Source organism: Cydia strobilella, chromosome 23 (assembly GCF_947568885.1).
Source record: "Cydia strobilella chromosome 23, ilCydStro3.1, whole genome shotgun sequence".
In the NCBI taxonomy this organism is placed as follows: Eukaryota; Metazoa; Arthropoda; class Insecta; order Lepidoptera; family Tortricidae; genus Cydia; species Cydia strobilella.
Genome location: NC_086063.1, coordinates 5,580,617 through 5,606,830, shown reverse-complemented (window position 1 = coordinate 5,606,830; position 26,214 = coordinate 5,580,617). Strand labels below are relative to the sequence as shown.

The following is a 26,214-nucleotide window of genomic DNA, read 5'->3' as shown; positions in this document are numbered from 1 at the left end:
TTATATGTATAATTGCGAAGCATTCAATAAATATTTGGTTACGGGCAAACGAGTGGTTAAAGGTGTCGACTCGTTTGTTCTTACAATCATAATCTTTATTGTTTGTGAGAAATGGGTACATTGCACAGTAATTATTAAAAACATTTATTAGTAATTACAATAAAGGAAATATAAATACATCTCCATAACACGAAAACTACCTACCTATCATACTTGTCAGCTGTCAGAAGATCTAATCTAACCATCCAGTTATTTATACAAAACAAACATCAAAATCGATTTAGCCATTTAGAAAAAAATACAATGAACTAAAATGGCGTGCGTAACAAAAGACCAATGAGCTGTTTCCAATTTAATTGTACAATAAATAATTTCAGTCAGAATTATTAGCACATTCAGACAAAAAAAAATCTTAAATGCATAGTGATATATCTTGTGTAATCTATTTGGTCCTCTATAATTATTTTGATCGTAAATTAATACACTTCGTTGTTTTATTCGAAATTGGCGCAGTATTTAAGTTTAAAAAAATTACATTGGCGGAAAATTTGGAAAAGTTGATGATTTTTAGTAAGTAATTTAGGCAGTTTTGCTAGGAGGATATAACCAAACGGAGTAGCCATTAATAGGCGTTCGTCTTTGTCGAAAATAGTCGGCCAATGGTCATACACAATGTATGAACTGACGTTTATCTGACATGGCTATTTTTACGTATAAACTTAACGTTCCCCTCCCCCGCAAATATCGGCAGACTTTTTTGTACAGAAAATTACAGGCGTGGCGTCTCTGTTTGGTTATATCCTCCTAGCCGCAATGTATCGAAAATCGAATGCGATTTGTCGCGAGGTCCGTGGAGCCCTTAACGACACGCAGTAACGTCTGGCAACACTGAGTCAGGGCATTCCAACACCACTATTTCGCTGTACACGTAGCGGCAGCGCATTCTGGCAACATTGGAGCGAGGATTTACCTACAGCAGTTATCAGGTGAAAGCACATTTTATTTTTATTAGTAGTACTAATTTAGTACATTGAACATTCGTTCTAGCAAAGATAGATATAACTCCGTAATAGATGGATACAGTCTAAGGAAAAAACGTGCCTCGAAAATCAAGAAAATTTGATTCTCGTTCAGAGGGCGCTACTAGCTTTGGCCTACTGTCGTATAGATGGCGTTGACGGTCTCGTTTGTTATTTAACAATTTTAACGCATATCAGTGAAAGAACATGGGTCAAAATCATAAAAATAATTAATGCAAATAAAAAAAATCATTTCTCCATATTTAAATACATTTTATCGTATTTTTATAAATCTTTATTTTTAGTTTTAAAGTGTGTCGACAGATGGCACGATGGCAGTGAATTTACTGGGGTTACAAAATTTACTATGCAGTACCGCTCTAGTATAAGTTACCAAAGAGTATAATAGTATATGTATTGTAAGTTACTCTATGGTTCTAGGCAGTGACAGTCAGGGCTGCCAGATCGTATAATTGGATACGAAATTCGTATAATCAAATTGTTTTCGTATCTATCACGTATAGGTGGTCAATCGGTATAATTGGATACGAAAAAAAAACACGGATGTCAAACTACTGACAATCAGGGTGCCAATACTGTTAAGGCCCCAGTACATAGTGGTGAAGGATGGGCCATGCCATGCCATCGCCATTGTGTACAGGGGGCAATGGTATACAATGGCGGACGACTGGCCGTCAGTTGTCAGCCGTGGCGGGCAATCGGGAAGTTGTCGGTTTTTGAATAGTACGGGAATCGTGGCGTAGCGTGGCTCCAAAGGGAAAAAGTAATGTAGTTGTACTTTTGGTAGAAAGGAAAGATCCGCATGCGAGCACTTCAGTGTCTTGACAAGCTCAGCTATAGTTTGTCAAAGGACTGTCTCATTTCAAACATAGACAGGGAGAATCATACTATCTTTGTCTTACACTAGTACTAGCTGCACCCAAAAGAAAAGGCTGAGTATAGTTTTTTTTTGTTCTTATTTACTGACAATTTGGTTTGACCAACTATATTGAATGAACAAAAATCGTAATGATTTAATGGAACGGCAACTATATTCTGTCCCTGTAATCGTCCCATAGAAAATTTGAATTTCGCTCCTTTTTCTATCAAAAGTTGTTTGACCTGCTATACCTACTTAAATACGCGTCAGTTTTAAAAATATTGATTTAAAATTAGCCCATTTTTTTAGAATTAGTGTACTCGTATAATGCAATCGAATTTCGTATAGTTGAAGGCACTGGATCGTATAATCAAGATTTATGTACTGGCAGCCCTGGTGACAGTGATAGTCTCGTGTTAACGTTATTTTACTTTATTTCTCTTAGTTTATGTTTATTGAATAATAACACCAGTACATCGAGCTGTTGATAACTACGTCATACTTTTCGCACTTTCACCACGATTACATCATATTTACCGCGATGGGTAATTGTTGCGCAGCCTGCATAGTGCAATGCGTGGGCGGTTTCGTGGTGTACACCGGCAAGGGCCTATGGCTGTTGGCGAAGCTGGGTTTTATAGCCACGGGCGTGGTAGCCGGAAGCCTGGCGGCACTTGCGATGTCGTTCTTCGGCAATGTGGAGGCGGGTAGTGTGATAGCGGCCGCTACGTCCATCGGTATGAAGATGTAGCAGGTAAAGTCAAATCACTACTAAACTTATGTTCGTTATAATTGTTATAACTTATAACACATGCGTGGCCTGTTTCGTAGTGCGTCACTACGTCATTTCCCTTTTATCACTTCATGGTTCGGTCGTCAGATATAATCTGGTACAACTAGAAGTCCGTCTAAGTTAACTCTGCACTGTGGATATCTCATTATAAACGTCATATTTTCATAGGCTTGGTCCGAATCCATGTCTATCCAAATCTATCCATGTGTCCATTGGTGGGGTATTTTTTTTAAAATGCAAAATTTCATCAAAACCCATTCAGTAGTTTATTTGTAAAAGGCAACAGACTAACTATAGTTCAGAGTAGGGAGTTTTTGAAAAGTCGTAGTTGTAGCGCTCTTTTAGCGATTCGAGTCCCGAGTTTTTGACTCGCTTGATAGAAAAAAATCACGAAGTTCACGAACACGATTTATACTACTTTTTACTTTTGCATAAAAACTAATACTTAATATAAAAATTATTTCTAAAAATGAGTAATATTATGCTTAAGGGAACTCAATTACTTTTTTTATTATTTAAAATTTAAACAATTTTTTAAAATTCAAAACAAAACAAAATTCTTTTATTTGCATAAAATATAGTATGTGTACAACAAGGTGATATTGGAAAGGTTTTCCCGTAACCATTTCCAAAACATGATATACGCACAATCACACATCCATCTCGCTTATGCTCAGTGAGAGTGAGAGAATAACACGAACCTACTTAGCCTTAACAGAGTATATTATTGTTTCACCATTTTCTATACATATTATTTCCATTATTACAGAGTCTATGCAGATCCTAATGCTGTTGTCAACTAATCTGCGCTCACAAAAAATGAAGACTAATGTAGGCCTATTTTAACTAACTTAAATTTATGTCAGCTATAGATTTAAGCTCATTTTAATATTGTACTTTATTAAGTTTATTAACTTGTATTTAAATGTGAAATATATTTTCTTCATTCTCTGTTCTTTTTTGGTCATAATACATGTATAAGGTCAATACGGATGTGTTGCATACGGGTAAATGTGCGTAGCCTTTACGTTGGGGCCTGTTTACACGTTGTATAGTGTTTATTGCGAGTTTACACGTTTGCCACTAAACGCAAGTAGCAAGAAGTAAAAGTATAACCTCGCAATAAACACTAATCAATGTGTAAACAGGCCCCAATGTAAACGTCAGCCACACTTATCCAATTTGATCTTACCTAGACATTTTTTATTTATTTAATAAAATACAGAGTATTCTTACTATAATCATAGCCCCGCAAAACTCAATAAAGAGTGACTGTGGGGTCATCAGTCTTTAGTTACATATGTAGTAAGCAGTAGTAGCAAACTTAAATTATATAGTATTGCAATTACTACAAAATATTGAGGTAGTGTATTTTTAACATAGATTTAAATTTAGACTTCTTATTTTCACAACTTATGGCCTCGGGCAAATACAATACCTGAACCCTTCTCCCTGGCACATAGCGGCCAACAACGAACCAATGGAATTCTAGCTGGGACTCTTGGATTCAGTGATATCGTAATTCCGGGATTACAGAATTTATGAATTTCTTTGGATGCAAAGTTGTAAGTATGTGCAACACGAGATCAAAGTTGTTTACGTCTCCTGCTGGAGTCCCTCACTATGTTTAAGATTCTAAAAAAGCGTAAACTCGCGTGATTCTATTATAGAAATAAAACGCTTTTAATTCAGAAAGCCTACTACTCTGTTGCAGAGTTCCTGGAAGACCAGCATCTATAAAGGCAAAATTGTTCTCCACGCCATTGCATTAGTTTTAAGAACTAGCTTTAAGAAGTATTTTTAAGAATATATGTGCTATACCCTGTCAGGGTCCATGTGAAACTTTATCACCTGTAATAACATATGTACCATGGTTTGCAATAAACATTTATGATTTATGATGATTTAGAATCTTTCGCTTACTCGGAACTCAAAATTCACTCTTATCAAAAACGAACTTTGCTCTCTTGTTGCACAAATCACTTTCAATGCGTGTGCGTTAAAACTCTTCTTCAAAACACAAGACTAAAGGATCCCACGGTTCCGTCTCATGTTCCTAATGTTGACATAAACTATACGACAAGAATTGAAATGAATCTCATATCAGTCAAGATCTGGGTTTCCATAACATTAGTGGTGTTAAGTAAAATCGTTGAGTAGTTTACCACCTATAATTCAATTCGGACGCTAGTGAAATACTTACCGACTTTTATGGTTATAAAAAATGTTATCAGTGGTAGGTTAAAGTTAAATAAATGAAATTAATCCCAATATTATAGCGTTCATCGGTGCTTCAACATAAACTTGAAAATTGTTGTTTTAAACATGAAGCGAGAAGTTTTACTAATGGTACTAATTTCTTACGCCGTGGCTCAGCTTATGCTCAGACCGTAAGTTTATAGTGTTTTTTATTAATTTTATTATGCGCACAGGTATAGGTAAATAATAACAAAACTATTTAGGGGCTTCGAAGTCTCTTTCAAAGATCCTGTTATTTTTCGATGCAGGGCCTTAAATTTTGCTACTTTCAGGATCAAAGTAATTAACGTGGAAAGCCTGGTAGACCTACATGCTAGACTAAAAGATGCTGGCGACAAGCTGGTGGTGATCGGGTTCCTGCCTAGAGCTTGTCCGCACAGCGTGAAGATCACTCCACAGTTCGAGAAACTGGCGCTGCAGTATGCTCACTTTGTCGTCTTTTTGAGGGTAAGTTGTTTCTAATAACAATAGTTATAGTTTTTCTATGTATTCCACAGCAAACAAAAAAAAACAAGTTATTATCATTTCGGAAAAATCTTAAAATGTAACAAAAATAGCGGATCCTATTATGGACATAAACATATACATAATTTATTGATAATAATATATTACAGGTCACAATTTTTTTACTTACATCACCTATTTTTGATTCAATAATTTTTTCACTAATAAAAAAAAATAACCAATTCAATATTACACTATTCTTTATACTTAGTATATTATCCAGTGACCAGTTAGTCGGTATCCATACAATTCTGATTAAGGAAATAATTGCCGAGAAATAGTTATATTTAGGGTTCCGTAGTAACTAGGAACCATTATTTTATTTATTGAAAACACATTTACATGACATTACAGTATAAAACTAATGCGCCATGAAAGTTAATTACATTTAAATTACAATTTCGCCATGTCCGTATGTCTGTCTGTACGCTACTTTGCTCTGTGATCGTTAGTGCTAGAAAACTGCAATTAGGCATGGATTTATAACTCAACAAATACAACAAAGTGGTAAAATGAAATGTTAAAAAAAAATTAAGTGACCTCCAAGACAACAACTTGTCTTGTTGTAGCAACAAGACAAAACCGTCTTACGGCCCTCATAAAAAAAAGTTGTATAGCTAGTATAGCTGCTTTAAAAGGATCCCCACTATTTTGTTACACCTTGTAAGTATGTATAGACTCCAGTTTGCAATATTATTACGCCCCGAGTTATAAGTTATACACACAATGTTTTTCATCACACTTGCGATACAAAAATGAAGTATAAAAAAAACTGTTAATTATATTACTAGAAACTTCATAACTCCCTAGGGAAAACGCTTTTTCTATAGTTCCCGCTAAGCCTGCGTGCAATTCCACATTTACAGAGCGAGTGTGATGAAATAATTATTTTCCACAGGTGTATGAAGACCACGATGACATATTCATCGAGTACAACGTAAAGTCAGTGCCATCATTTATCTTCGTTAGGAAGTCCGAGCCACTGAGCAGGCGCTCAGGCAACATCGAAGATATTGTGGTAGGTACTAACTCCGTCCTGATACTCCTGATATGTGAATGTCACGCCCTCGCCAGACAAAGAATGAAGGACTTTGAAACAGGCTATCTGGAACCAAAGGAATTCAAAACGCTATATACACATGAGCTCCATCATCCGGCATATGGAGATGGTGGGAAAAGCTCTTGAGTAGCGGACGGATCTTTCCTAGGGGGTAACTGCACAAAAGATCCCTATGGGTCGAAGTGTATCCGCAAGGGCCCCTGAAAACCATAAGATAAGATAACTCCGTACACGGTGAGAAGAAGTTGAAAACTGGCGGTAAAAAATTGAAGAAATTTGAACATGTATTTATTATTTTTAATTCAAATTCCTTCAATAAAATACCTCGAGTTGTCAATTTCTTCCCGCCGTGTACCGAACTGATCTTATACCATATTGCAACGAGATAAGAGCCTAGCCAGGATGACTACTGTTGATACAAAACGCTAATCAAAACTTAAATGTGGTATTTTCTATAAAAAGGGACCTTATTGTCGATGGGGCTTACGCCATTATTAACGATGCTGCGATATAAATACAATGCCGCGCGACGCTGTGCGGCGTAAGCGCTATCGACAATAAGGTCCCTTTTCATAGAAAATGTCAAAACTAATGTATGAAAATAGTCGATTACGTGACTTTTCTGTCAGTTTTACTTTTTTTGGCGTTTGCCGATGAACGATTGTCATTTTAGCTAGGCCCCAAGCTCTACAAATAGTGAGATAAGTATGGAATAAAAAAATAGTTATTAGTTAGTTAGTCTTATTAGTTGTGCAAGGCAACACAGTCATTTTGTTGTTAACCTACTACTTATTTATTATATTATCCGTACCCCTAGTGTACATTTCATTCGGTAGCGTGACTTGACGTACTTACGCGTTTCCGTTGTGTCATTTTGTATGGGATTTCGAGTTTCCAAAACGTCCCGCTTGGCGCACTGTTCAAATTCCCATACAAAAATAGACATCGCTCGTCACGCTATCGAATAAAATGTACACTAGAGGTCCTGTCAATTTGCTCGTTTTCAGAATGTAATAGAGTCGGTGAAGGCAGAAGATCAACTACTTAACACTCTTAATACGACACAGACTTTGGACACAGGGTAAGGTCGTTTCCATATTTTATCTAACCATGGTAGTTAGAAAAAGATTTCTCATTGTATTGCAGAGACGTACTAATATTTTCAAGCGCTAGTCGTTTTCTAACCAATTTCGTAGTAAAAAACAGATTTCCGCTTATATTACCTACAGTACAGACATGCATATTGCATTCATAAATGGCAGATCGATTTAAGACCTAGTAAGTTCGTGTTCTTCTCTCACTCTCACTGAGTGTAAGCGTGAGCGAGATGGAAGTGCGTGCCCGGGAGCACGGATATCATTTATTTTTATTTTTTGTAGAGTACGTTTAAATAAAAAAAAGTAATCGATAACTACGTTCCCTCAATCATGATATTGCCGATTTTAGAAGCAATTTTCATATTGTTAGCTTTTGTGCATAATTTGTTACAAATTTTTGAAGTGCATTTTAGACCTAAAACGATTTGTGATTTTTTTCTATCGAGCGAGTCAAAATCTCAGGGTTCGAATCGATACATGCCTCAATATTGTTTTTTTTTAATACCATGTCGTGATTTAATTTATGGCAGCCGTAGGTATTGTGATCAAAAAAGCGCTAAGACTTTTTAAAAACTCTGTTTTCTGAACCTACTACACCTTAATAAAGTCCAAGGTAACTCGCGCTACTAGAAAATGATTTTTTTTCTGTATAAGTTGAGGTTATATGTTTTTCCTGTGGACATATTAAAATTCGAACTTTATCCGTATAGATAGAACATCCTAATAACTTCTAATTTGTATGGTGATATTAGTCTTCGAAAAATGTATATGAACCGGTTGTAATGTTCGCCGGTTTTTCCAAACGTTTTTGACCCAAAAGTTCATCTCTACTTTCGCCAGCTTTCCTCCGAGACCATGAGTAGCGCTTAAATTATTCGACAAGTACCTAGATAATATCGCGTATATTGAATTTATACAAGATAAAATCTCTTTATTTACATAGTACCGTAAAATGGGGTGAGTAGGGTTCGCGGGGAGAGTTGGGTTGTGAATGGGGAGAGAAGGATCGAAAGGGGGGTGAGATGGGTTTTTATGGCTACTGCTACAAAAATAATGTATTCCAATTTAAAATGGAGCTATAGTAATACTAAAAATATAAAACGATCCAACAATCTTCCAAAATCACCTTTGTATGAAAACCCATCTCACCCCAATTACGAGGTACTACGGGGTGAGGTGGGTTTTCCTGTTTATCGTCAAAGCTATGAAATGTCAAAGGCCCTTGAGGCAATGTACCAAGGATGCTGGCGGCATTTGCTGCTGGCATCCTTGGCCTTGGCTGGCAATGCTGATTCGTTGTGCGAGAAAGCCGCTAGCTCTGCGGTCACCAGTTACGTCAACCAGACGCTTCGCGATTTCGCGATTTTGAGTAGATAATTAAATTGTGTGTTGCAGGGGCGTCTTATATGACGTTGAATGTCATGACGACATGAAAGGGCGGCTAACAGAAGCGAAGGACAAGCTTGTGGTGCTCGCCTTCCTACCAAGCTACTGTGCTCACAGCTATATGATGATTCCAGAGGTTCAGGAGCTTGCCAAGATGTATGCTAAGACCACCTCGTTCCTTAGGGTAGGTATATTACCCCATTTCGATTTTATGAGTGATTTGCAAAAAAAAAATTACATAATTAAGCGTAGTTAAGAAGCAGTGATTGATTAGACTTATATTGACCGGGATAGACCGTGATTATCTTTTGTAAAATAAGTCTAGTGAAACTAACCGTGAAACCTTTAAAACTGTTAGTGATTGATTAGTCTTAATTTAATTGATTATATTGTGTTACGAAAATTAACTGTAAATTGTATTGTATTTATTGTACTTAATCTATAAGTCTATAGTATGCTAACACACTTTAATGCTGCGTATAACTTAAATATAAATGGCTTATTGTCGTAACATAATGGAATCAACTAAATTTTGACTTGTCAGGTCCTTAACTATGTAAAAAATAATTTTAATTTACTCTTATCCCATTTAGGTTTATGTTATCGGGATAACTTTGTGTGATCTCTACAACTTCTTACGTCCCACAGACAGTCCACGTCATGACCTTTAAACCTTGAAGAAAAATGCGTACTTCCATCTAGACCCGCGACGCACTTGCGACTCCTCTGGCGTTGCAGGTGTCCATGTGCCACAGTAATTGCTAATGCGATTCATCTACTTATTGCCTCCATCAAAAAACACAGAAAGCCGTTTCAGTTCCTTGCGGATTCTGTTAAGTCATAACTCATATTTATTGTTATTATGCATGATAAGGTGTAATTCAGCTTCATTCTTTTCTAGATCAAGGAAGACCATGATGACATATACGAAATATTTGGTATACACACAGTACCGACATTTATCTTCATGCAGAATAAGAAGAAACTCTTGGTGCGCACTGGGGCCAGCGTCAAACAACTTGCGGTGGGTTCTCGATAATGCTTATATTAGATACACTAGCTTTTGCCCGCGGCTTCGTCTGCGTGGAGTTAGTAATTTGGATAGCTTATTTTTTATACAATCTGCTTTTTATCGATTCTCCATACAAACTTCCACTCCCCTTTTCACCCCCTTAAAGGATGAATTCTGGGATAAAGACTACCCTATGTCCTTCCTCGGGATTCAATCTATCTCTATATTACTAAATCACTTAAGCGGTTTAAGCGTGAAGAGGTAACAGAGAGACAGACATACACACTTTTGAATTTATAATATTATAAGGGTCAGTTGCACCAAACCGTCTGTCACCGTTAAATGGTTCGCTAAATTTCATTGTATGGGAATTTTCGTAGTACTCTATTGAGTGATGTTAATTAGTCTGTTAAGTGTGGTTAGTGCAACTGGCTCTAAGTATGGACTGGATGGGTACATTCAGCATCAAAAGTAACGGATCAAACTACGTCTCAAAAGTAAAGAAAGGAAAAAAGTAGAAAAATTAGACTTTCACAATTGACAGGTACTTTTGAACAGGATTTCAGGATGGCAGACATTTTAAGCGCGTCATCCGCTACTATAGATGCTGACTGTACAGGTAGATATTGGCACTTTTTAGGGTTCCGTACCCAAAGGATAAAATGGGACCCTATTACTAAGACTCCGCTGTCTATCTGTCCGTCTGTCACCAGGCTGTATCTCATGAACCGTGATAGCCAGACAGTTGAAACAACAAATACTAAAAATCACGTGATTTTTTGCTGTTTTTTGCGTAATGGTACGGAACCCTTCGTGCGCGAGTCCGAATCGCACTTGGCCAGTTCTTTTTTTAATTAGTTGTCTGATAAAATATTTTGCATCTCTGTCGCAGGACGCGTTGGAGGCTGTGCTAACTGGCGACTACACCTCGACCACAACCACCACACAGGCGCCATTGTAAGAACATCACATCATATCATAATATCATATCACATCATGTCATATTCTATCATATCACATTGACAATTCACCGGCACCGTACATTGCCTGGTCCGACAAGTAAACATTGACGATATGTAGCCGGGTGCAGTGGCTTACTCAAGCTAATTCCAACATGATAGAGGCGATATTGGACCGACTGACTACTGAGCCACTGTTCGAGCTGAGCCACTGTTTCCTACCTTACCCTACCGGGAATTTTTAATTTACAAGTTGGTGAAACAAAGAGAAGGCCAGGGACGGACACAGACTTTCTTCGAAGAAGGCTCCGAAAAATTCAATGTTATATACGACCTGAGGTTAGACCTCACCTTCACAAAATCTTTTAAATTCCTAAACCATACCATTCATACCAACCATATTTAACCATATATAGGTTAGAACTCATAGGTTAGGTTGAAAGCTCATGACTCCGGCTACAATAAGTTCTGACTCTTGGCAGTGACAAAGTGTAGCCCACCGCGTCATCGAGCGTCATACTTCATCTTAACTTGGCGGCCGACTGCATATTTTATCTCGTTCTATCCAGGAGCCACATAATCGACATAACCAGCCCGCAACACCTGAACGTAACGATGTCCACGGCCGGCAACAAGTTGGTGATCCTCGCGTTCATGACTAAGTGGTGTTCTAAATGTAAGAAAATTGCTCCCAAGATTGAGGCCATGGCGGATGAGTATTACGGCTCTGTCATGTTTTTGAAGGTTGGTACTGGTTCTATATTCTTCATCTTTAAACAAAGTAAATACACTTTATTGCACCACAAAAGGAAAATTCAATAACAGATTTACAATGTAAATAAAGGTAGCAATAGGCGGTCTTATCGCTGTAAGCGATCTCTTCTACATAACCTTAGGGTAGCAGGATATAAAGAACAGAAAACCTTAAAAAAACAGGTAGTACACGAATAAATTACAGGAATATGAATATTACCTATATACACATACATATATATTCAATTAAATTAATACGTACCAAAGATGTGCGTGTACAAAATCGTGCGCAAGCACTCGATACGATACGGCTGACCGTGTCTTTGTCTTTCCGACTGATAAAACCTAGCTAGAGTGCTTCTAAGCTAATTTGCTTTAACTTTAGACGGTCTAAAGTTAAGATTACTAGAGAGATTTAGTGCCAGTTGCACCATCCGCACTTGACAGACCCGTCACCCGGCGCGCCGCGACGGTTTACTATGAAACTTTCCATACAATAAAATTTAGCGAACTCTTTAACGATGACAAACAGTTGGTGCAATCGACCCTTAGACTAATATCCGAGTAAAGGCCTCCTCCATGCTACTTTATTAACCTACAGGCTAAGTAAGTTCAACGAATTGAATTGATCAATCGAACCGCAATGTATCATAAATCCCATGCGATTTGTTGCAAGTTGAGTAAAGGCCTTAAGATGATAGTGGACGCCCGCTTCTCCATGGAGACTCCATAGAGACTTCTTCAGAGAAGCGGTAACGTGACTTCTTCCCCTTTCGTCTAACGGTTGACCGGACATGACGCTCGGGCCACTCGGCTACTGAACTGAGTCCACGGACCCGGGAAGATTCGAAAAACAAATTTATTTATTTTATTTTATTGTATGAGCCTAGTGTGCCACTGCTGGGCAAAGGTCTCCCACCTGTTCCTGTCAAAGGCGTTAAGGTCATCTTGCCAACGCCGGCGAGGTTTGCCGCGAACAAAAAACAAAGATGAATTGTAATTAATCAAACGAATCATAATGAGGAAACTAACAAAACCTCAAATATCTGCAGAGACCGAACTAAAATAACAGAAAAAATATTTTAGGACATAATTATTACAAAATAAAAAAAAACTATTTCAGAACATTCAAAATTCCATACAATATTGTTAGTACCATCGTTATGTGTTAGCAAATACATTAAAAATAAAAACAAAAAAACAAAAAAATCAAAATCCAATAAATTTAAATAATGAATACAATAATAATAATTAATATGTCAGATTCAAAATAATATAGATATTATGTAATCGTCTGTGTTTTAAAAATGCCTTAACTTATTCCCAGATTGATGACGATAGTGAAACGAAAGAGCTCTACACGAAGTACAACATTCAACGCGTGCCAACATTTGTCTTCATACGGAACTCCAAAAAGCTGAACCAATACGAGGGAACATGGTACGAGAAAATCAGAACGCGTATAGAATTGCAAGATTTTCTAAATTTTTGATCAAGAAGAAGAAAAGAGCGAAAGTGGACTTAATTATAATGTATTTAGTTGTTGTTGAATAAAGTTTTTATGAATAAAAGGTTATGTCGTTTAATTCTGGTGCGACGTAGTGTGGCCTCGACAAGTAGAGGCCACACTACGTCACTATTTTGAGAATCATAGAAGTTTCTATGCTGGTCCTTCATTACTGAGAATCGTGACCACTTGGTTTTGCAGTTCCTGTGATTTGACTAATGTGGCCTAAAAACATGATTTATTTCTGTGTACTGGTTCATTGCTTGCCAATTTATTCTACAAAAGAGGTGTGGTTTCATCAAATTTTGAATATATTACCCATTATAATTTTGAGCTTTATTGCAAAGTGATAGGGTTCAATTTGGCATAATTTCTGACACCCTTATGCTCGTTAAAGGGTTAAAGCCTAATTTTCTTGCCGGACTCTTATAGATGATTAAAGGATCTCACGTTAGACCGGGCCGGAGCTTCCGGCGCTTCGTTTTCTATGAAAAGTGATTACGTGATCACCTGTCATGTCATAGAAAAGTAAGCGCCGCAATCTCCGGCCCGGTCACGGCCCGGTCTAACGTGAGTCAGCCTTTAAGCCTCAGTAAAATGTTCCCAAATCGTTAACGAAAGTAGCCAGTTTTCCTGAAGTTTTAGACCCCGAAGGTAGCCAAAGAACTCCTTGAACAAACACATTAAATTTAGGTTCATTAGAAAGCTCTTGGGCGGAGGTACTTGATAGAAAAGTTATTAAGTGACCGTAGTGAGTAAGTACAGAGATACAGGCTCTGAATTTATGAAAAAATATCAGCTCATTGTGATGTTTCATTCAATTCCTTTTTGTCCCAAATAATAACAGACAATATTTTTTTCCCCTCACTAGCTCGGAAAGTCGTCTTTTATCCTTTAAAACAAGCGGGGAAAAACGCATTTTATCCACTAGTGGGGAAAGTAATTTGACCTTGAATGGAGCGTGTTTAAGTAGCTTGACAGATAACAAAACGTAAAACGCTCATAAAAATGGTTCGTTCGATATTAATTGTCATTAAATAAATGGTTTGAGAATCTAATAAAAAATACCAAATTTAGCTTTATTTAATAATTTTAAGTCATAAACCTTAAAATTCCATAAGAAACGTTAGATTTTTTATAATGATGTTAAATATAATTCTGAACGCACAAGTTGAGTCGATGCAATTTCAAAACGCATCGTTGACATTTCATACGTCAGGTCAGAACAGAAATGTCAACATTGTCATTTGTCAACAATTTTTTTACATAAAAACAATTCTCACCGACTCACGCAAAAATCAGAATTTCCAGTGTTTTCTGTTATAATATCGTACAAAATAAGTGATTCCAGTGATGCAGATGATCTAACGCCTGTGGATGTTGCACTTTCCTCGCTATAGTGAGAGGAAAAGTTTTGTGTTACACACGGGTGCAAATGTATTTTACTTCTCGTGTGTTGAAACACTTGCTACGCTCAGGATTCTATTTTAGAACCACTCGCTTCGCTCGTGGTTCAACTATAGAATCCTTTCGCGTGCTCGTGTTTCAATTCCACACTCGCGGGTAAAATACAACTTTGCACCCTTGTATAACAAATAACTATTATCATATTGAACTTTAATAAACAATAACTACAACTAAATGCATTACAACTTATATAGTAAATGTCCAGCCGTCCATTAACCGAGGCTGAGACAGCTAACGGCATTACCTCTTAAGTCTTTTTTTTTTCACTAAATGTTATTTTATTGGTAGGTACAACGAAACACAAGTAAATAAAACATAATAAAAACACTTAAATTAAAAACTAAAAAAATTGACCCTAAATCCTGGTCGCTCCGTAGGGTGCCCAGAAGGCTGGCCGCATTGCCCCGCTGGACACCAATGCAGTGTGTAGCCAACATGCCAATGTTTACGTTCCGTAGCGAACGAAACTGTTACTGTCGCACTAACTTGGAAGAGTAATAGAGACACAAAGCGTTTCGTTATCGTAGCGCAAGCGACTGTCATCTTGGCTAGGCACCCCGATCCAAGCTGATGAAAGCCACTAGATATAGTTAAGTAACTGTAGTTAAATTAAATTATCTGTATATTTGCTACACCCTATTCAGGGTCCATGTGATACCATAAGAAATACGTAAATACTACCCAAAAATGTACCATGGAAGCAAAAAATTAATGAATACTGAATACTGAATCCGCTGAGCGAAATATTGGCCAGTCCTCTGGTCACCAGAAGCCTCTATAAGGCGCTTTGACAGCTCATCAAAGAGACGACGCGCACTAGGGCCCTATACGGCCCCAGGGTTTCAACCCCAAACGTCGCAAATACGTAGCTACTACCGAGGGTGACATACTTGCGATGTTTGAGGCTTTCAGCCTCTTTCAGCCGAGGATGCAGCTGCAACTAAAGTCACTGGGTCACGGCGGTACGCGTTCTTAAGTCATTATCGAAAGGCTAGGTGAGTGTGTGTTTGTAGTGTAACTACTTAAAAAGACACAATCCAAAATATTCCTTAGTTAATGAACATAACTTTAGAAAAATCTTAAAATCTTGCAACTCTACATGCGTCCTGATTTTTTCGTCGGTAGTGTAGACGAATGGGTCTATCTTTTTGGAGTTCCTTATGAAGACAAACGACGGCACGCGTTTAATTTTGTACTTTGCGTAGAGCTCGTTGGTTACGCTATCGTCGTCAATCTGGGAAAAATTAAGACATTTTTTAAAGTCCAGAGGATTAAATAATTGAGGAGTATAAAGCAAAAACGCCTCTGTCCATATTTCGCGCATGTCGAAATTGTGTCACAAATTGAGGGGCATAGAAGTGAAACACCTCTCCTTAATATGGACAGAGGCGTTTTTGCTCCTATACCCTTCAACTATAACATTTATAACCTTAAATATGTATCCGTCATAGCCGGCGGGTATCTCACAAGAGAGGACTCTATTTCTTTGGACATCTTATGAGGGCGCCTAACCATTGTTCAGAGTAACAAAATTATGCTCGGATATGTGGAGGGCGAGCGTGGCAAAGGACGGATTCTAGAGCGCTGGAGCGGCACAATTAAGAAGAATGTTAATTAATGGATGGGGATCGGAACGTGAAAAGAGCGTACCTGGGCCGCCCAGCAAGAAGACGTCTATTGGACGCCCCAGGTATCGCTGGTGCGACAGGGTGGAAGCGGATCTGCGCGAACTTCGAGTCACCAATTGGCGAGAGGTCGCACAGGATCGAGAAAAGTGGCGCTGTCTTGTGTCGGAGGCCAAGTCTCATTTTGGGTCGCTGAGCCAACGGAGTAAGTAAGTTAATTAATGGTAGCCTCTAGGTACTAGGCAGTTAAATTTCTAAGGAACCGCATCCATGGAAAGCAATTGTATATCATGTATCTATAGATGCGGATCCCATGAAGTGGGGGAATTAAGAAGAAGAATACTCTGCCTCTCCGTAGGGCTCTCATGCCTCTGCTATGGTTAGTACGACAGTGCGGCCAAGTCCTTCTGCAGGAAATTGCATGATTGTGCAACATCATCGACAAAGAAAATTTCCCGCAGACGGGTTTAGCTGCACTGAATTTAATTTGAGGTTTTAAGTTAGCCTTCTCGTGAATCACTGCGCACGCGGTCTTTGTTTAAAGATTAAATATAATCCACTAGCAACACCAACCTTGAGAAACACGACAGTGCCGTAATACTCATCCGCCATGGCGTCAACCTTGGAAATAATTTTCCTACATTTAGGGCACCTCTTGGTCATAAACCCGAGGATCACCAACTTGCTGCCGGCGCTGGACAACTCCTCTTCCAGGTCTTCAGGGCTGGTTATATCGATTATGTGGCTTCTAGAATGTCATTTTTACAACCATTTTCAAGACGTAAATTGTCTAGTATTTAAATTACACATACGCACAAGTTTAGGACCCCTAAAACTCCTTCAATATAATGATAATTTAGATAGGTGTAGAGTCAGCATCAAAATTAGCGGATGAATCACAGAACATATTAATTCCGAGCTGTGAGTGTTCACATGGGCTTCAGTCAGTTTGTGTAATAATGTCCTACTACTTTAATACCTATCATGTTAATATGATAGGTATGGAAGTGGGAGGATTCCTTAATAGTTATTTGTCTTACAGGGGGCAAAGTTGTTGTGCTAATAGAGATACCCAAGCAAGCGAAAGATTCCAATAATGAAAAGCAAAATTTAGGTTTCAAGCACGTTTCAAGCCACAAGGGCCAAGGGTTTTCTTGCAAGGGCAAGGGGGAAATTTTGCTACCGAGTGAAACACGAGATATTCATGACCCCAACACAAGGACGTTTCCTTAGTTAAGTACCCAGTACCATAAAATGGGGTGAGTAGAGTTCACGGGGAGAGTTGGGTTATGAATGGGGAGAGAAGGGATGAAAGGGGGGTGAGATGGGATTTTTAGGCTACTGCTACAAAAATAATGTATTCCAATTTAAAATGGAGCTATAGTAATAGTAATACTCATAATAATAAAAAATATCTAACAATCTTCCAAAAAATCAACCTTCTCAACAGTTTTTGGCGAATAAAGAGAGCCGTAGAGGCTTTCTTTATTCGGGCTGGTGTGGTGAAAAAATATATACGACTTTACCCTCCGTCCAAAGAATGTATAGTATTGCGAGTTTCAAGTTGTTTCTCTTCTGCCTTCACCGATTCTATCACACACTGAAAACATTTATATAATTTATATAAGTAGGTGCTTAAATATACATTAGAGATAAAAGTAAAAGTAATATTTCATTTTACACTGATCCCAGCACTTTGTTTATTATGTATGTACGAGTATGTACATATTTTTGACGGTTAAATAATACGCTTTTCCGCAAAAAAAGCGTTACTGCGAGTATCGTGATCCCTTCAGTTTTCTTAAGCGAGTTTAACTATATACAATAAAAAACATGCCTATAAGTATTCTTTTTATGATATAGAAGGCAAGCGAGCAGACGGATCGCCTGATCGTAAGCGATGGACACCCGCAACACCAGAGGGCATAACATTTAAAACTTTCGCGGTTTAAACACATATTAAATCACATTTAGAAACGGGTCTATCGCGAATTTATTTTGTAAAATCAAGAAGCACCCCAGAAATTTTAATAGGGAAGATGGTTTTAACTTATCGGCAACTTGGGGACCAGTGATCCAGAAGTTAAAGCCAAGGGATCTATCTTCGGATGTGTGCGCGGATGTTGTGAGTGTTGTGTGTCGGACTATTGACAATAATTAACTTTTATGTGTAGTGGGTGGTTTGAAAATGTGATGTCTACCTCGAACTTTAAATGCACTTTTCGTGGGGTAGTCACACAAATCTCTGTTTTGACACTTTGCTGGGACGTCAGTTAGCCGCGACCACGACCAGTGAAACCTGTGTCGAAACGTCGGTAAATAAAGGTAACAAAATAAATTCGCGATAGACCCGTTTCTAAATGTGATTTAATACCAGAGGGCATATTCAATATTTTATCTTTTTCAAGTGGGTATGCGGGAACAAAATATATATTGTAAAAAACCATTAACTCATGAAAGCTGTTTAAACGAAATAAATAACCGTATATTAGGTTACTTAATTACGTAATTTTTATATATTAGTTTAGTTATAATTTTTTTACACTATTTTTTAACAAATTTAACACAACTTTTTTAATTAGACGAAATTGGTTTGATGAATATACGTACTTTTTTTCATCCTACTATTTAATAGCAAAACGCTGTCAAACGATATTGTACACCTTATCTAGTTGCAATAAAATTAAATTATTAAATAAACTATTTACGACGATACCGTAATATTATTGATGTCGCGTGTGCGCGTGCTCAGTGGTTCGAACTTCCTAACGAAGATGAACGTCGGCACAGACTTCACGTTATACTCGTTGAAGATATCATCGTGATCTTCATACACCTGTGGGTAAATAATATGGATTAAACCAGTATATAATAACGAGTAAAAAGTTTTTATACTTCAACTAACCCTGCTCCGTTTTTTTTTTTCAATATATCTTCTTCGCTGCTTTTTCCCCAGAGATGCGTGGATGGATAGCGAGGGATGTGTTTATAAGAACCAATAGAATTACTGCACGCTAAGCGAGGAAAACAAATTAAGTTATTCTATTGGTTCTATCCCTTGCCTATCGCTACGCATCCTGGCACAGTCATCTCTGGTCGAATCGCAGCCTAAGGCTGGGCAGCCTGGCTCCTGGCTGGCACCTGAGCTGCCATACGCGTCACGTCGCCGACAAAAGTTGACTTATTGGTGGAATGCCCCCGTAACTTTTGACAGTCAATGTACATTCCTGAATTCTAAGAGGACATAACGTACCCTCAAAAAAACCACAAAGTTCGCATACTGCAGCGCCAGATTCTCAATCCGTTGAGTATTCTCGCTGTGATGCCAAGCTATTGGGAGGAACCCGATCACCACTAGCTTGTCTCCGGCCTTTTTTAGTCTGGCCTTCAGGTCCAACATGCTTTCCACGGTGATAACCTTGATTCTGAAACGATTTTCGGTCATCTTCCGCTTAGAGCGGCTCATTAAGAAAACCCTAATGGGTCAGCTCGGTAACCTTATCCAATGTTTTTACAAAACGACTGCTACCTGACCTTGCGAATCTCCATTCTGCCACCGTGGCACTAGACGCGGACTTGCGTTTCACCCTTACGTCGTTACTCTGCCACTGATACGTACTAAGCGCTAATGCATCCAGCTTTATCACATGCGAACGGTTAAGGAGTGGAATTCACTTCCTGCAAATCTATTCCCAGTCCACTATAACTTGGATCTTTTTAAATCGAGAGTGAATAGACATCTTTTAGGTAAGCCTGATCCATCCTAGACTGCATCGGCACTTACCATCAGGTGAGATTGCCGTCAAATGCTTGCCTTTTTGTAATAATAAAGAAATGGCCTAATGCCGATTTGGATTACTCCGGTTTCCTCACGACGTCTTCGACTGTTGAAAAACATGAAAATGCAAATAGTTTAAACCAGCTGGGCTAGCACATGACTGGTGCGACAGTATCTCGCGACGAGATAAACTAACAGTCCCTCTTTTATTAACATAGTTTAAAAAAGACGGGAAGTCTATCTCGCCGCGAGATGCTGTTGCGCCAATCATGTACTAGGCCTACAGTAAGTACCTTAGTATCAAAACCTTTAAAGTAACAAGGGGCCAATAGAAAAAAATATTGTCAAGGACCACTAAGGGTTTATCTGTATGTGTGTGGTGGTCAAAAATCGTAGGTCAACACCTCGGTTATACTGTATAAGAGCAGAAAAAAATCACTCCCGATAAAAATGCTAAAACACTAAAAATTTGGTCAGGATCCTTATCATTCACAGGTCAGAGGTTAAGAACCAGTGGTTAGATTATGTATCACTAGTATTTGGATACCTATGTTGCTATAAGTACAAGTTAAAAACTTACGGCCTTACTCTTAACAGCTGAGCCATGGCGTAAGAAATTACGACTATTAGTAAAACCTCTCGCTTCATTCTTAAAACTCCAGTGCGTTTATTTTCAGTAGTATTATGAAATAATTTGTTTTATTTAAATACTCGACTTTAAGCTACCACTATTGTTTTTATATCTATCTCACTAGAACGCCCAAAATGATCGAATTATACTCATCGGCTATATTACTTTACACCACTGATGTTGTGGAAAGCCAGATCTCGACTGAGATTCATTTCAATTTAATTTTGCCGTAAGTTCCTACCTATAGTTTATATCAACATCATTAAACTCGAGACGGAAATGAAACCGTGGGATCCTTTAGTCTTGTGATTTTAAAGAGGGTTTACCCGAGAACCTCCTCGCTCCGAGCATGCAACGCTTCAAGCTGATGCCAACATACATTTTTTAATATTTTAAGTAAGTATAACCGATGTATGGCAGTCGGCGTGAGCGTCGAGCGTGCGTTTCATGGCCGATGCGTTAAAATAATACATGTGCCATCATATCTACAACTAAAGCCTGACCAGTAATATATGATCATTGTCAAGACGGCGCTGTTCATTCTCATGTATAGGGTGACAGTTCAGTATAGTATGAAAAAATTAGTTCCAGTGAAATTCCGCAACATGGCGCGTGATCATATATTCCTGGTCAGGCTTTAACTTTACAGTTTCTACACCTACATTACTTACAACTTACACGATCCATGTCGAGCCCTAACAACATCAATATATCATTCTAAAGCAGACTATATAGATCCCACTACTGGGTACAGGGCCTTCTTCTTTATTAGTATTGAGGATAAATTAAAAAATATATATTAGTCTCACGTCTCACCCAAAGAGTATCTCCTGAGGTGAGGGGCTCACCGTCAGGGATGCGAAACTCCTCACTTCGGGCAAACTCTAGGGAATATTACGCGAAACTCTGCGTAGGGGGCGCCAGGGCGCCACTACCACAATCTGAGGGTCTATCGTGAAACAAGCAAATTTCTTTATCTAACATCTCTGTCACTCTTGCATATTCGAGCGATAAAGAGGCAGATAGCGAATTTTCGGATTCGCGTTTTCCGGTAGGTCCTCTGTAAGCAAACCGCCTTGATGCATCAATGTCATATTTTATTATCTCTGAAAACTTGTCAAAAACCTGTTAAAGGTTGTATGTATATGTTACTCTATGCCTCTATGGTTTAGTAAAAAGGCTAGTGCTGCACTCTGGTGGCAGAACATCGCCTAAGGCTTGGCACAAGCACAACTTGACGTCCCTTTGCGTGTACGACCACAGATAGCATAATACCCTAAATTTTGACAACCCTAAAAAGCCGAAAGGGATAGTGCCATAAATAAGAAAGAGACAGCATGATTCGTCCCTGAATCGCTGTCAAACTTCGGTTTTGTAGGAAGTTTCCTTTCTGTACGGTATATGGATGGTATAGAAAGGATGCCAATCTCTTATGGCAGAATTGTTGCAAAAGTGACCGCTTTCAGCTTTAAATAATAGCTCCTAATCTCTCCGGTGGCGCTAGTTAGGCTCTGGGACATGAGTATAACATGGACTTCCGGTTCGAGCGCCATCTTGATAGTTAGCATCGTGATTAATTACTTTGTTTTTTGCTTATTAATATTGTTTAAAGTGTAATATCGATAGCTTATTATACAGTAAACTAATGTGGTAGTGTGCAGTGAATGGCGCGTTTAACCACCATCTTGGAGTCAACGGCCGGTAGTCCACGTGCTTCTTGTAAAGTCTAGCTATCGATTTACAAGAGCTAACAAATCACCGTACACTGTCTTGTACAACCGTACAATTTTTGTCGTTTGTAAACCTCTCAATACCTTGATACTGGCGAAATAGTCCCACTGGGCTGAAGCCATAATTTTAAAAGAAGAATGAGTATAACATGAACCATATAAGGCAACAAATAACCCGACCAAATTACGTAGGTTGTTTTTGGTAGTATTACGGTGTATGGTGGCGCCGCCTAATTACTGTTTTTTGATGGACACTTTTCATACATAGAGATTTGGCTCCTTTATACGGCTCCATGGTACGGTAGTAGTACTATAGCTTAGGACGTGACGGCCTCTACGAGTCTCTATGACAGACTATAAGATTAGTCTGTCATACGTAGAAATGGAAACGTCAGCTAGTATTCACTAGAACCAAAATTTTTATAAAATCCTAAATTATTCCATTATATAAGCATATAATGGAATAATTAGTTGATCCATAAATACCCATCCACTTCCATAATACAGCAGCAAAACTCAACCACCAATGTCACATTTCGCACTGAGATGTCTCCGCACGCTCAATCTAAGGTCGGTATATAAACAACGATTTTATTCACATTGCGACGTTGAAAGAGCAACAAGACAGAAAGATTCTTGAGTGACTACCTACGTACCGGAAAAGCACGTGAAAAAGCCCTGAACATGGTGGACTGATGATCTGGTGAAAATCGCAGGGATCCACTTTATGAGGGCAGCACACGCCAGATTGCTTGGTAGATTGCTTGGCTGCATGAAGAGAATTTGTATAGCCAAGCAAAATTATGTATTACCTAGTATTAATCCCAAACCTCAGCTGACCTTCTACTAGAAAATCACCACTTCTGTACTAACCGCCTGAGATAAGACCTATAGTTTCCTTTATAAGCCGCCCATCATTCATTTTAAAGTTAGCCAATATACCTAGGGGCCTGTCCAGAATTTTCCGTGAATCTGTTTAAGTTGTCCGATCAAATCTGGTGGTGCCAATTTGGCCACCTAATTTTAAATTTATAGTGATATTTGAGCGCTCTAAATAAATAAAAAATGCCCTCAAACGCGAATACTAGCGTTACAAATTGGTATTATTGCGTCCGCACCCCATTTTATCGGCAATATCGGTCATAATCGGCGGTCGAATTCGGCGAGCCCAATTGGCGTTGCGTCCGCACGGCCTGATTTGATCGGACAATTTAATCAGATTGGGGAAAAATTGTTCTCGTCTGGACAGGCCTTAAAGTATGGATATGTCATATTGTTTTACTAGTGTTGCCAAAAACGTGAAAACCATCAGACAAGTGCACCGCCGCGCAGTCGACCGAGCAAGACTAGTCAGCCCCCAAGCAACCATCAGCAAGCAGCAACCATCGCGAAACTTCTGGCTGCTGCTGACCACAGTATTTGCTGCTTCACTGGATGAACAAGATGAACCCCCGGCATCGTTTGCGACCACTTTTCAATCAGAGTGAGAGAATACTATCGTTTTTATTAACCTTTATTATACTTAAAAAACAAAAATCAAAATGTGTGTCAAAAATCGTGGGTAGGTATATTCTGTTTTTTTATTCCGTAGACTAAAATGACATTTCATGTGGTTCTAAGAAATGTCACACATGAAACGTCATTTTAGTCTACGGAATAAAATAACAGACTTTAGGTACCTCGATCGTTCAGTAGAGAGCAGAAAAAATCATTCTCGAGAATAACGCAAAATTATGACTAATAATTTGGTCAGGATACTTATCTTTATAAGGGAGACCGGTTTTCGACGAGCGCCAGCACCTTTTACGCGACTGTTAAAATTACATCTATGGTCCGTGAAGAGCTTAAAATTGAATGGCTGAAAGTTTTTTTTTGCGAAAATGATTCATTGTATCGCCTCGAATTAAATTTCCACCGTTTTCCAAAAAAACCTTGTAAATAAAAGGTCAAATTAAAGTATAAGTATAGGTTGTGCTTGTAGACGGAATGATTGATTCTGAAATAAAATTTGTTACCTAAGCAATACCTAAGCGATGGAAACAGTTTTCCTTAAGAAAAGCCTTTTAGATTCTATTGATATGGAATCTAGAAATACGTCATCTACAATTAGCTTTCACCGGTTTTTGTTTAGCCATAAAATACTCAACTTTTGGAACCAAAACGGCCTAACCAAAGGTTTGGTATTTCAGAAACGTGGTACCCATTCAGAAAGTGTCAGACTTAGAAGCGATGCTAGATGACGCCGGCAACAAGTTGGTGGTCATCTTCTGCATGGTCCGCTGGTGTCCGTTCTGCAGGAGGATTGCTCCTACAGTCGAGGATATTGCTGCTAAAGGAACGCAGAACTTAGTCATGCTCAAGGTTTGAAGTGTTTTAAGGCCATAACAGACGGGCGTACAGAACCGCGACCTTGATCCGGTCAAAATATATCTTTCTCGCTGTCTCTTATAGCTGCGGCCTTAACGGACGTATGGCGGACCACCTAACACACGATCGAACAGGCCTCGGACCGGACCAAGGTCGTGCCCGTACACCCGTCTGTAACGGCTTTTTAATTGAGGAACAAATTAAATTATTTTTATCAAAAATTTTATGTCATCTATTGCAGTTAACGATTTTATTTTTAATTAAATCTTTTCTCAGCTTGATATGGATGACCAAGAAGCCGAATCCTCCAGAATCGTCGCTCGCTACAATGCCTTCTACATGCAGCAGAACCGCTACGCCGTCGGTCTGCCGACCTTCGTGTTCCTCAAAGACGGGGTAAAGCTGGAGCACTTCAGCAGCGCTGATGATGCAAGACTGAGGGGCGCCGTCAGGAAATATACTGCTTAATGGACATCCCATAGATAGACAAAGAAGTTTAACAAACAGCGACAATTAAAGATATATATAAATCACATTTGAATGGGTCAATTTACGAGTCATCTTTCTATTCTTATCCGAAAAAAAAATAACACCATTGAACTTGTAGTGTATGCGATTATGCGAATGGCTTAAATAGCATATATACATACGCTGTCGTGGGCGGCAAAGCTGTGAAAAAGTAAATGTCACTGTCTATAGTACGATGGCCGCGAGCCAAGGGCCTGACACTCTTTGATAGAGAAAGATAGTCTTATTGCGATTCCTATTGGCCGTAACACACCATCGCACCGCACCAAGATCATTGTGCGACGCACCCATAAGTAAGAGCGAGAAAGAGATATCGCTTTCTCGCTCTTACTTATGTATGCGTCGCACAATGATCTTGGTGCGGTGCGACGGTGTGTTATGGCCTTATAAGACGGAAGAGAAAATAGTGCCATGCTTTGTCCTTATCACCGACCGGGTGGCGTATTTACAAAGGCTATACTGATATGGTTCAGATGCGAACTGAACTAGATTAGCTTTTGTTTGGACAAAACTTAACAAAACCCTAATCTATTATAGTATAGAAATTTACTGAAATCGTATAGACTTTATAAACTAAATTCATACGGATATTGTTACTACAAATGCTAGTCTGTTGCGATCTAAAATTTGAATCATATTTTAGTAACGACTCCGATTGTATTAAATAAATTACCGTTCATGCAAATTACTTAACAATGCCTAAGATTTTTTTTTACTTTTAGAATTATTTCAGTTGATAGGTACGAGTACTCCCTTTAGTACCGTTTGGTAACCAAAATTTCGTAACCAGCTACAGAATGGGAATCAAGATTCCCAGTTAATTTGAAGCCGGTTACGTATTGGGCCAGCGTGTTACCGC

The 26,214-nt window shown here is 38.6% G+C and overlaps 2 protein-coding genes and 1 long non-coding RNA gene across 3 annotated transcripts; all 3 read left to right on the top strand.

Annotated features, from left to right (window-relative positions):
* The first annotated feature begins 2,307 nt into the window (after positions 1-2,307).
* On the top strand, positions 2,308-3,643 carry LOC134751818 (uncharacterized). Its single transcript, XR_010128708.1, has 2 exons — positions 2,308-2,653; positions 3,462-3,643. It is a non-coding gene; the product is annotated as an uncharacterized LOC134751818 (long non-coding RNA).
* Positions 3,644-5,013: 1,370 nt separating this feature from the next.
* Positions 5,014-13,242, top strand: LOC134751766 (protein disulfide-isomerase A5-like). Its single transcript, XM_063687229.1, has 9 exons — positions 5,014-5,082; positions 5,224-5,398; positions 6,354-6,473; positions 7,523-7,596; positions 9,008-9,182; positions 9,900-10,022; positions 10,903-10,967; positions 11,539-11,713; positions 13,050-13,242. Exons 1-9 carry the CDS (start codon positions 5,018-5,020, stop codon positions 13,212-13,214), a joined length of 1,137 nt encoding a protein of 378 aa, XP_063543299.1. The 5' UTR covers positions 5,014-5,017; the 3' UTR covers positions 13,215-13,242.
* A 9,659-nt stretch (positions 13,243-22,901) lies between these two features.
* On the top strand, positions 22,902-25,339 carry LOC134751897 (thioredoxin-2-like). The gene is made up of 4 exons (XM_063687448.1): positions 22,902-23,030; positions 23,746-23,943; positions 24,650-24,821; positions 25,104-25,339. Exons 1-4 carry the CDS (start codon positions 22,987-22,989, stop codon positions 25,293-25,295), a joined length of 606 nt encoding a protein of 201 aa, XP_063543518.1. The 5' UTR covers positions 22,902-22,986; the 3' UTR covers positions 25,296-25,339.
* The last annotated feature ends 875 nt before the right edge of the window (positions 25,340-26,214 follow it).